This window comes from Monopterus albus, unplaced genomic scaffold (genome assembly GCF_001952655.1).
Source record: "Monopterus albus unplaced genomic scaffold, M_albus_1.0 scaffold59.1, whole genome shotgun sequence".
NCBI classification, from domain to species: Eukaryota; Metazoa; Chordata; class Actinopteri; order Synbranchiformes; family Synbranchidae; genus Monopterus; species Monopterus albus.
Window position 1 is genome coordinate 2,589,245 of NW_018127939.1, and position 12,700 is coordinate 2,601,944.

General features: G+C 40.4%; 1 protein-coding gene across 2 annotated transcripts; it reads right to left on the minus strand.

Moving 5' to 3' along the window:
• Positions 1-6,723: 6,723 nt before the first annotated feature.
• Positions 6,724-9,377, minus strand: mterf2 (mitochondrial transcription termination factor 2). 2 transcript variants are annotated; one of them, XM_020602980.1, is made up of 2 exons: positions 9,309-9,377; positions 6,724-8,460 (listed from the first exon to the last, which is right to left on the minus strand). In XM_020602980.1, exon 2 carries the CDS (start codon positions 8,432-8,434, stop codon positions 7,307-7,309), a length of 1,128 nt encoding a protein of 375 aa, XP_020458636.1. In that variant the 5' UTR covers positions 8,435-8,460; positions 9,309-9,377; the 3' UTR covers positions 6,724-7,306. The 2 variants fall into 2 exon arrangements, with proteins under 2 accessions (XP_020458636.1, XP_020458637.1); XM_020602981.1 differs by having other exon boundaries at positions 6,724-8,456; positions 9,309-9,338.
• Between the last annotated feature and the right edge of the window lie 3,323 nt (positions 9,378-12,700).

Here is a 12,700-nt window from a genome sequence, read left to right on the forward strand (position 1 = left end):
GAGAAAGTTGTAGAAAGTCAACCATCACTGCAGCCCTCCTCCAGTCGGGGCTTTATGGCAGAGTGGCCCGACGGAAGCCTCTCCTCAGTGCAAGACACATGAAAGCCCGCGTGGAGTTTGCTAAAAAACACCTGAAGGACTCCAAGATGGTGAGAAATAAGATTCTCTGGTCTGATGAGACCAAGATAGAACTTTTTGGCCTTAATTCAATCAATTCATTAATGCAATCGAGGGAAGGATGAATGCGGCCAAGTACAGGGATATCCTGGACGAAAACCTTCTCCAGAGTGCTCAGGACCTCAGACTGGGCTGAAGGTTCACCTTCCAACAAGACAATGACCCTAAGCACACAGCTAAAATAACGAAGGAGTGGCTTCACAACAACTCCGTGACTGTTCTTGAATGGCCCAGCCAGAGCCCTGACTTAAACCCAATTTAGCATCTCTGGAGAGACCTGAAAATGGCTGTCCACCAATGTTTACCATCCAACCTGACAGAACTGGCGAGGATCTGCAAGGAGGAATGGCAGAGTATCCCCAAATGCAGGTGTGAAAAACTTGTTGCATCATTCCCAAAAAGACTCATGGCTGTATTAGCTCAAAAGGGTGCTTCTACTAAATACTGAGCAAAGGGTCTGAATACTTATGACCATGTGATATTTCAGTTTTTCTTTTTTAATAAATCTGCAAAAATGTCAAACATTCTGTGTTTTTCTGTCAATATGGGGTGCTGTGTGTACATTAATGAGGAAAAAAATGAACTTAAATGATTTTAGCATATGGCTGCAATATAACAAAGAGTGAAAAATTTAAGGGGGTCTGAATACTTTCCTTACCCACTGTACTTATTGAACATTCTAGCTACTGTAAATATGATATTTTTAATATTTACAATCTGTGAAAAACTTGAAACAGTATGAGCACAGGGTTCTTTTAAGTCTTATTATTTCAGTGTTGTTCTTTGGTGAAATATTGTGAACATTTTTTCCAGTAGACAGCAATCTGCTATCACCTTGTCACTTGTCAGCGTTCTCATCTCGTCCTCCTCCTCAGTAATATCGCAGCTGCACAGAAAATATGCTTGTCAGCGAGTCAGATAGTGCCTACATCCATGACAGCTGGTGCTCTGTGTATGACAGCGGATCTGGTCCTTTTCTAATTGAACACAATGGATGCCAGTTTAGAAAATGATGAGGAAATTATTCGGCTGGTTTACTTTTGTCCTATAATAATATATTTTGTTTAAATAGATATAGAGAAACTTTACATCTTGCAGTTTGTTATGGTTTGAAATAAGCCATTTATTGATGAAGGTTTTTACTGTGTGTGAAAATAAATGAAGTGTATGATTTCAGCTAAGGAATTTTTCATTTCAAATACAATTCTTTTTTCATCTTGCGTGATCCTTTTTGCCACTAGATGGAGGCATAACAATGAATGAAGGGACAGGCCTACCTTTTTACTGCTTCCTCAAAAAATGGTGATTATAACAGACCCTTTAGAAAATGAACAAAAATATAATTTCAAATTGAATGTACTGTATCATGTATCCTTGTTGATTCCCGTTTGTACTCAGTGTCTGGTGCATTTTGTTGCAAAGTCCAACTATAGTCAGCCGGCATTGATGAATACCATATTCCCACTGTTGCAATGTCCTGGTGAAACATTTGACCATGGTTATCACTGACTGCTAGATCTTTGGAGAATAAGTACAAGCATGAATGCAAAAAGAGAATCTTCAGTGACATGCTGCAATTCATCATATAATGTGAAGTAAATAGACAAAATATGAGATGAATTGCAAATATAATAGATTTCAATAAAAGGGTGATTGGTAAATTTAAAGGTGATTTTTATGACAGGCAGTTAGTAAGCAGTACCAAGCAGTCAGTAAGATACAGCCAGAAGTGTTAAGAAGCAAAATCTTTGTTGTCCAGTGTTACTGTATCAACAAATCCCAGATTTTACCACCAGTTTGCATTTTGTGCAAACTGATGACATTTCGTTTCATTTTGATTACTTTCTCAGATCTATGTAATATTGAGGGTTTATAATAAATATATTTGATTTAAATTTTTGCCATTAAAACAGAAATGTAACAGGAAACCTCGACACACACACAAGAAAAACAAACATGAACATTCCAAACTCAATAAATAATTATACTTTTAAACCTCGTAAAATCATCTTGTTGTTTTTTAATGTATACTTAACTAAACATCATAACAATAAAACAAAACTATTTGGCCTCACTGGTGTGATAAGAGTCAGTAAAAATGTTTTAGTGTCTAGGCTGTCTATGGATGGATCTTGGGGGAAAGAAGTCAACAAGCCTCCTGAAGGTTAATGGTTGAAATTAAATCCCCCGTGTTTCAGTAAATGTCACTTTCATCTGATTCAAGTCTCATGTGAACTTGACATTTTTCTGGGAGTTTCTGGTCACCTCCTTCTTTTCCCCCAGATTAGACGCCACTTTGCTTCCTCTAAGAACCAGATTGGAAACTTTTACTACTAAAATCCAAACACATGGAAAGGGCGTGGCACCGTGTTGCTTTTCAGATGCTGTTTGATTATCAGCAGTCATTTCAAATCATGTCTGCTGCCTCACGTGCTGTCTACTCCTTTTCAGTGGGGTTCCCTATTCTTCCCACTACATAAGAATCCACCGCACAGCACTGGCAGCCTTATTTTTACATGGACTATGGTGATTCCCAGCATAGCTCCACTCATTCATAACTTGGGAAGAGGTCTGATCAGCTAGGCTAAGGGGGAAACATTTGTGTGAGTGTGCAGGGACAGTGTGGCTGTAGTGTTACACATACAGTATGTTTGTGTTTTTAAAACCTAGACAGAAATTCCTCTTCTCACAATATACCCAAACATAAAAGGAGCATTGTATTCTAGCGGAAATGTCCGATACAATAAGGAACACAGACCTACACATTGAAGCCTTTCTCACAGCAGATACTATGACTTTTCATAGCAGAAAAAAAACACTGGTGTGATATAATAACATTAATGATGTTAGCGATGGATTTTAACATCACAGCTTAGAGGAAAATAAAATTAGAAAATGTCACTTATTTTTCCTAGGCAACAATGGGGTTTGTGTGAAACCAAAATGAAACTATAGTGTTTGCTCCTTTTTTCTCCAGAACAAAATGATGCACAAAAATCTCAAATTATCCTCTTTTAAAGTTAAGGAAATCGCATTAATGTTTAAAATAATTCTCTGATTTTCTGAACTTTTGTACATCCTTTGGATCTCAGGCAGAGAAATCAGAGTTCTTTCTATGATCACAGTCTCATCCCAGCCTAATTCATGCATCTAATGCTAAGCTCATATAGAGCAAATAAAGAGCTCTCTAGAAACACTCACTGAATTCTCACCCAGAATTAAATTAATGGGTTTTTTTTCTTTTTTTTTTATTATCTCAGCAATCTCAGCAAAATTGTGGTTCAGGACACGCTGGAGGGACTATGTCTCTCAGCTGGCCTGAGAACGCCTTGGCATTCCCCCGGAGGAGCTGGAGGAAGTGTCTGGAGAGAGGGAAGTCTGGGCATCTTTGCTTAGACTGCTGCCTCCGCGACCCGGTTCAGGATAAGCGGAGGAAAATGGATGGATGGATGGATGGACCCTGTAAACACTGTTACAATTCATGCCCTGCCCTCTTGTGTTATTACAGTAAGTTGTCCTACTGTTAACCATAATCCATCCATTCATTATCTATACTGCTTACTCCTAAATAGGGTCATGGGGGGCCTGGACAGTTGACATTGGGCAAGAGACGGTTGTACACCCTGGACAGGTCAACAGTCTATCACAGGGCTGATATGTAGACAAACAACCACATAAACTCACACTCACTCCTAGGGGCAATTTAGACAGTCACCCTAAGCTGCATGTCTTTGGGAAGAAGCAGGAGTACCCTGAGAGAACCCATGCAGGCACAGGGAGAACATGCAAACTCCACACAGAAAAGCCCTGGATCAGTCCAAGCGACAGTGCTAATCACTGCAAAACTGTCCTGCCCTTTTAACCATAATATATAGTATAAATATGAATCTATATATATATGCATAGACACATATTGCTCCATGGTTGGTTTAGTATTGCTAATTTTCTTCTACAGAGGAAAGGGAGCCTTATTAACACTGATTTGAGTTTAGCGAGGTATCTCCCTTACCTCACAGGAATGACTCCTGTTGTTTATTGTCCTGTCTCAGCTAATTATCATACTGAATTTTAGGAGAAACATATCAGAATAAAAACTAAAATGAGGATGAAATAAAAATCACAAATTTGTCTCCTGAGCTGTAGAAGAACAAACTTTGAGCAGTTAAATTTTCCTCTGAGAATGAAGCATCATGCTCAATCCAGAGACCCCAAAACTGAAGCAGCTAAATAGATTTCAGCCATCATTAACTTTATTATCTACATCTGTGCTTTTCATGCAGTAACTTCAAAATGTCTTTAGTGAAAAAGGTCCATTCATTCAGAATAGTATTATGAGCCTTAAGGACACATATTGACAACCGCTGCTTTAAAGGGTCAATCACATTTTAAAATCATGTCACGATGAATGATTCTGAAGATGGAGTGACACAGTCAGTGACAGGATCCCGACAGACCACAATCCTCAGCTGGTGAAATTACACATAGTGGCAGATGTTTCAAAGTACTGGATCTCAGATATGCTGCTCAGTATATAAAGTTATTTACCTTATGAGCATTCAACGTCCATGAATGTGACATTCATTTTCCACCTGCAGCATGTACAGTTTGATTTATTGTGTCACCAGGTGCAGGTAGGTTTGAGAGATATGTAATGACAGAAAACAAATTTTGTATATTGGTTGAAAGATGGAAGACGTGAGCTGAGTCCACATTTAAATGAAGTGTATAAATGAGGTAAGACTCTCCAAAGCAACTCACAGTGGGGTTAAAGGTGTTTCTAAGGTGTTTCTAATGGCTGACAGACTCAAACAATACAAGAATTTTGAAAAAAATGTATTGTAATTGTAGGCTTTCGCTTGTGGTAAACATGAGTTATAGGAAGAGTTATTTAATTCTTTGAGTCAAAAGGGAATATTTAAACTTCAAAAGGGTTTATTTTTCACCTTCAGTATATCAGCTACTTTTGAAGAATAAACTTTTAAACCTGAGCTTAACATACACTGACATCCATCCATTTTCTAACTTCACGCTGGAAAACATAGCTTTTAAATGCAGATGTCATCTGTTTCTGGTGAAATATGTCCCATAAAGGCAATATGCTAAGCCTGACTTATATCAACCAGTGTCATGTTTGAAATGAAGAGGTACAATTTATGCTCGTTCTTATTACCCTCTCTGTCTCATATGTGTAATTCAACAGCACAGCATGGGACTGAGGCAACACAGCGGTCAGCAGAGGACAAAAGGACGCCTTGTGAGAAATAGGAGTGACTTGCATTAATACACCTGGGGCCTCTTCTCATCTGCCTGGTCCTGATACAACTGATTAACTCTTTTATTCTTTCCAATTAACCAGTGAACGGCACAGACCTGCAACATGACGACTTAAGGAAAATGTCACTGGTGTCTGTGTAAAATGAGTAACATTCAGTGCATCAGCTGCAGTGTACTTGAGGTATTGTTGTAGCACCTCAGGGGTTCCATGTTGTGAATGGAAAATGAGCTCTAGTCAAGTATCCATCTGCTGAGCTTAAATTCATTACCAGCTGCACTCACAGTCGCATCATCTTCCCACTGGCTATCGCCATAGCCACAGGACCATGCTGAGCGATGCAGACGGCAGCAGATGGGAAGTGGAAGTTGTTAATGTATATAACTCCTCTCGCTCCCTCCGGACAAACAAGTCCTCTCTCTCTTTGTCATGACCCCCCATCGTACACATTAGAAGAGTCAGGGAACTCGAGACATAGAGGAACAACTTCATTAGCTGAGATGCTCACTCCCATTAAAAGCCACTCGTAGACATATTTGCTGGCTTCCAAACATTAAGACACATTCAAAACACAATAAGTGACCTCCAGTGACCTCTCTTTGTTTAGATAATACTCAGTATGACAGTATATGATTTTGTGGCTTACACTGAAATAAATGCGAGCACTAACACAGCGACCATTTTACCTCTAAATGATGCACACAGGTATGAAAGCTTATTAATAGAGTCAATCCTAATTGAAAATCAATTCTGCATAAAAGAACTGAAACTCAACAGCTTTTTGAATAAACATTGCAGTCTGTTTAAACAAACCACAAATACATTAAGCAAGCTTCATTATCCTTCCTTTAAAAAAAATCATTGTGTGGGTGCATTAGAATTCATCTGAAATGATAATGAAGTGACATTTCAGAAGTGAAATATTTTATAATAAAGTGCCTCCATCTGTAAAGTAACAATAAAAATCACAGATTTCCTCCCCGAGGGGAACAGTGGTGCTGCCAAGAACATCGTGTGAAAAATGAGATTATTGCACAGACTGTAAATAAAATGATTTTAAAAGCCTTGTTTGTTCTTAGTTATTCATCTGATAAGACAATTCAGCACTTCTGTTGTTGGACACTTGTGCTGTGTTTCATGTGACATTATTGTGATAAGTTAACTTTATAAATAAGCTGTAATCAGTTCTTTATTTACAAGGGGCTATATCCCCTCTAAAAAGTGGAACATATTAAGATTTGTCTCACTTACTGATGTCACTCTGGTAAGTCTTTATATAGGCCTCTTTATTTTTCCCAACATGAATTTACACTTGCAACAAAACTGCCCTGCTTTTCATGTGTAACACCATCACTCACTCACTGATGAATCTCAAACCTCAGGGTGTGATCACAGTTTTCTTTGGTCTGAACTACAAGTGAAAGATTTACTTTCATACATTTCTGCACTTAGTATTGAGATTCAGACTAATTAGAGGAAAATCAGTCACTCACAAGACGTTTGTTGGATTTTGGTCACTTTATATCCCACAAGGCTGGAGAATTTGGCAGCAGGAAGACAGTTAAAACAATGCTTGTCACTAGCTTTGCCTAAGAGTGACACCAAAAATCAGTTTTGAGCACATGAAAAACAGAATTTAGGTCTGCCTTTACATCCAGTTGGTTCAGTTTGCACTCTCATGCATCTTCACTGTCTAGTTCAAATGGCATCATTGTAATCTGACCAATCAAACTGCAGGAATAAACACATCAATCAGCTTTAATCTGATACATACACAGTATCAATATAAATAATAACAGCAATAGTATGCATCCACTTACAGCTTTAATGCACTTGCATTAGTCCATGAAACCTCTTTCAGTCATCTCCTTTTAAAGGGGCAACAGGATTAAAAAGCGGTCTCTCTCTGCGTAGCTGTAGTTTTCTATAGCTCATCTCAAAGTCCTTTTTAGTGCCATTTAGGACCTCCAGACTACCTGTCCTGATGTCATACCCGTAGGCCTGCAGTTGCTGGATACGGTAATTCACTATCTGTGTGGTCAAATCCAAAACAGTTGGAGTTTCTTTGATTTGAGTCATACTGATCCCAGTGCTGAGAAGGCCCCTGAAGCGTTCAGCCAGAAGAGTTTCAGGGTAGTAAAGCAGAGCTGGACAGTTAAGGATGATGTCTCGCAGCTCACCCTCAGAGCAGCCCATGGTGTCCTGGGAGTATGCCAGGGTGCGACACATGCTGTGTGGGTTCAGCTCAATGACAAAGCCCCTGAGCTTGGAGAGGAGGAGGAGGAGCTCTGCTGTGCTGAAGCCTTTATCTTTCAGGAACAGCAGATTTTGTCTCAGCACCTTGGGGGGCTTGAGAAGAACAAATGGGTTCTGGCTCAGCAGTTTCAGAAGCCAGACCTTCATATTGACCTCATCTCCCCCAAGCTCCTGGTAGGCTTGCTGGAGGGTGCACACCATCACCTGGTTCTGCTCTACTGGCCGGCTGAAGCTCTGGGGAGCACTGGCCATTAGTTTGGAGATGATTCGCTTGTTGAGGTTTAAGCTCTGAAAATAAGTGATGTTGTTCCGTTGATTGTCATGGTGGATGAAAGGGGTGAAGAAGGAGGCTGGGAATTTCTCAATGATAGCAACTAACTCCTTCTGGTTTGCACACACAGACATCCACAGCTCCCTCTGAGCCTGCATCTGCTCCGGGCGACAGAGGACGGCCTCGGGATGAGCTGCTAAGATCCTAGCGATTACGGACCCTGAGGCCCCCATGTCTTTCAGCAGTTCAGCTACCTCCTTAGTATAGGCTGAACTCTGATGCAGGACCCAGCCCTTAAGTTTCCGTACCTTTTGAATGTCCACAGAGAGATCACAAAGAGCCTGCACAGTCTGCTGGTTCTCTACTGAGTTCAGCGTTGCACATGGCCTGAGGTTTAAAGGTAAAGCTGTAACACACTGGCACCGGAGGCACAGGGATGTAGCAATGTGGCGCAACATTGCAGCAAAGTTCTACAGCTGACTACCTAAGGGAAGAAGAGGAGAACAAACTGCAACAGGTGACAACTACAGTTGAGGGGACACTTGCAGTGATAGACATTTCTAACATCTATCAAACAACTGCAGAGACTATGGTGATGCTCAGATCTCTCATCATTACACAGTCTGTCCTATTATCCACATAGATATCATGCAGTACTAAATATGCTCTTGAGTGTTTAAAAAAGAATCAACAGGATATCATATGTTACTGACAGTAATTTATTATGCACTTTCCACCAGAACTGATTAAATCTCTTTACAGCATTATGTAATGTCCCAGGTCTGACACAGGGGGTACTCAGGTGTTGAATTTGCTATGCTGAGTACTGTCATTCATCACAGCCATGATTTCACAACAGCAGATAATGGTTCTTTTCCACAGCTGGTGCCAGCGTTTTCACAGGGGAAAGTGTAGAAGCATGAGCCAACTCGTCGATGTATCATCACCATCAGTGATCCAATATCAGTTATGAATAGATTTCAAAGTATAAAGTATCTCGTTATAACTTAAGGCACTTTAGTGATCAGAGTAAGCAAATTGTATAATTTCCCAGAAGTTGTTCACGCTACACGTTTAAGACAACGATTTCAAAATAAAATTCTTCTTATATTTAGCTACCTCAGGATTTTATTGAAGAAACATGCTAAGCGTTTAGCATACCAGCTAACCGCTAAAATAGGCATAAGCAGTCACGCTAAACCACTTCCATCGCAGGACATCGTGTAATTTAACTCCGGGATGTGACATAATAACTACCACTTATTGTTGGATTCTGGTATATATCGATGTGCAGATTTTACCACGTACACACTGACAATCAAAATAAATTACCTGTAGCAGCTGTCAGAGGATGTGACGTTTTGTTGTGAAAGTGATTTCTTCTTCTACTGTTTATTTGTGTTGCCTTGTTTACCATAGCGACTAGCCGAGGCGGTACTGTAGTACTGCAACACAGCGCAACAAAGACCCTCTAACTTAAATGTGTCCCTCAAATCTCCTTGATATCTTAGATAAAAAAAAAACTTTTACATGCAGAATGTGGAAACAATGATGTAAAAGTGTGTGGCTTCTTTGATTTTATGCTTCCATCGCCCCAATTTCTACCCTATTTCCAGGGCTCTGCTCCTTTACTGCAGCCCATATGTCCAGTAATTAAATACTTTTGGCATAAATGTGTATCTCAAACAGCAGTTGGTTTGCCTCCACACCCTGCAGCATACGGGCCCTGATGAGTGTAATCAGGGCAGGGCTGAATTGGACTGAACACATGGAGAGTTTTCTCGCAGTCGGTGCTTAATCATGATGCTTGATCACCAACTCTGCAAGCTGTTCCTTCAGCAGCACGGGAGCTGCTACTGCTGAGTCGGTAGCTGGGTTCATTATAGTTTATGTACTAGTAAACAGATGATATGCCTCAAAGGGAAACAGGTTGGTGCTTCTATCTTTTTTTAATACCCAATATGTTCATGGTAGTGAGCTGGTCATTAGAGTGCACTGACAGTCTCTTTACACTTTATACCTCACAAAGATCATGACCAAGCACAAATACAGAAAAGCAAGACATAGGTTTGCTTTTTCACTGGGTTGCATGTGTTACATGGGAAACAACTTTCTATTTCGAGGAAGCACAGGTATAAAACAACATGTGGGCCTGCAGAGTAAACAGTGTCTTTCACTCATGACTCACTCATCTTCTATTTGCAGTCAGCCTGTTAACAGTTGCTCCTTTTATCAAGGGTTTAAACAGTATGTGCCATTACTTGCTGCTTATTTTCTGCTTTTCTCTCTGCAGGAATGGGGAACTTAAAGGCAGAGATTTGTAGAAAGAAAAAAAGGACCAAATGAGGTCAAAATCACCGAGAAACTAGCACAGACAAAAGACTGAACCAAAGGGTGGAAAGTGCAAATGGAACTGACAATATGAAGAATCCTCCACCTGTTCAGGACTGTGGTCCAAAATAATATATCCACTCCATAGTGGAACAAGAGAGTCCATGATTTACTGTTAAGTCCTTTTAATGAATGTGTAGCTGGTGTAGGATGTACAGCTTTCCTAGACTTGAAATATATTGTCTCATATTTACATAATGTAACACACTGTGACTTTGTGGTGTCTACACAGTCAACATTGTGGGGTTTGCACAAAAATTAAAGATGTGACAGTTACCAAAACTTTGAGAAACAATGGCAACAACAGGAGATAAAATGGAGAGCTTAGGATGAGATGTTGCCTCAAAGACATAAACAAAGGCAATGAACTGGAAGAGGGAAGGAGAAGTCTTTGCAAAATGCCTTTAGGCAGCAAAGGAAAAATGTAATGCAGACCATTTGCAGATGCTCACACACTTGGTGCTGCTTTGTGGAGTTAAGGCATGGACAGATTAATGAAACATGGATTCTTAGGCCTTGGGCACAGAAAGGTAAAAGGCATTCCGCCCCACCTATATAAAATCCCCAGGCTGAAAGACACAAAAGATCTACAACACAAAACCTCTTTGTGGTCATATTGTGTCTCTTTGTACTCATTTAGTCCCTTTGTGTTCATTTTCTCCCTGTAACTTTATGGTTATTTTGTCTCGCTTTGGGATTGTTTTGCATCAGTTTTTGACCATTTTGTGTCTTTCAGCTGAGTTATATGACTTTCAGACAAAAAACATACTGTCAGGTCCGCTCGGCGCGATCTGCCTCTCTTCGGCCTTTCTCTCCTCTGCTCTCTCGATCCTGCGGGATCTGCACCTCAGTTGTGTTGCTTTCAGTAATTAGCAACTCGTTTGTCGGTGCACACAGCTGGGGTGCATCCCAATGATTACCTTCTTCCTTATTTATACCTCTGGCAGATGCTCCATCATCGCCGGAGCATTAACTAACATAACTTGCATACCCCGTAACAGCCATTTATTTCATGGTATGTATTGTACGTCATTTTGTTTTCCACGCTGACAGTTCCTGTGCTGTGGATTTCTTTTTCGTTCGCCATCCCTCCTGGTTAGCTTTTTTTTTCACCTGTCCATCCTGTTCCTCCCACTCTCCTGGTTTCTGTCATTAACCTGTCTATTCCCCTGGTCGTCCTGGTCTCCTCAGGTGTCTTTTCCCAGCCCTGGTTGTATGTCTGCAGTGACTCTGTTCATTTTGTAATCCCCACCATTAAACCACCTGTTTTTACTAGCACCTGGGTCAGCACTCTTGAGTCCAACCTTAGTTGCCCCTCCCCCTCCTGGGGAGGGGGACTAAACCTTAACCCATACCAACATTCACTTCCTAATGAGGTTCTGGCCCAGAGCACCCCTTACCTTCCCGACCCCTGGGCATGTACCCAGTAGGCCCATTCAGCAAATCATCCATGAGCTGAGAACCAATTTTGTTTTGATAATGTTCTGAGATTTGTTTCTATTGTCCTCTTACCTCACTAGGATGGTGGTGGAAGTGGTGACTGCATTATTTCACCATCTCTCCCTCATGTAAGGACCTCGCAGTGTTTTCCCATTGTCCACTAATTTAAATGACCTTTACCTTACTCGTCATCTCGTCACCTAAAAAATGGTGTAATTTCCCCTCCTAGTACCAAAGGCACCACCTCCTGCACAGGTGACTAAAGTACAGGGTTTTCCCAGGACGTGTTCTTTGTCACCAAAATACCAGTGCAATCCCAAGGCATTTCCAACCTTGAAAAGCAACTGAAAGAGAGGGAGCACAACAACGCTATAGTTCTTGATAAAAGAGATTTGAAGACAAACACAAGGAGACAGCCTGTCGGTGTTTCATATTTCAGCTAACAATCACTGTCCCTGCCTCATCACCCTGCTATACATTGTATGGCGCAGGTTTAACCTTGCGTCCTATTGTGATTTCTTTGTTTTGCTATTTAGAAACAGTTATATAACACTGAATGCAACACGAGTCAGAGATGTTTTGGTACAGTTAGAGCTCAAGATTCATAGGGTGAAGAAGTTGAGTAATATGACACTGAACATAATAGATGTGCCTTGTGGGCTAGTTTTATAGTAGATCAGTGTTGCCTTTTTTGTTGCAGTGACATATTAACTTACAGGGCAGAAGATCTGCCAAGTAAAAGATATCAATAACTCACACAGACCTACAGTTTAAAGTTCAGTTTAATATTAACATTGTACCCCTCCTTCCTAGTGCAAAACCGACTACACATTAACAATGAATAATAACCATTATGTATAAAATTTTAACATTAAATGAATAATAGGAAACAC

Bases quoted from the DNA above. Each gene is read 5' to 3' on its own strand.
- mterf2 (XM_020602980.1), bottom strand. From the start codon at position 8,434: ATGTTGCGCCACATTGCTACATCCCTGTGCCTCCGGTGCCAGTGTGTT.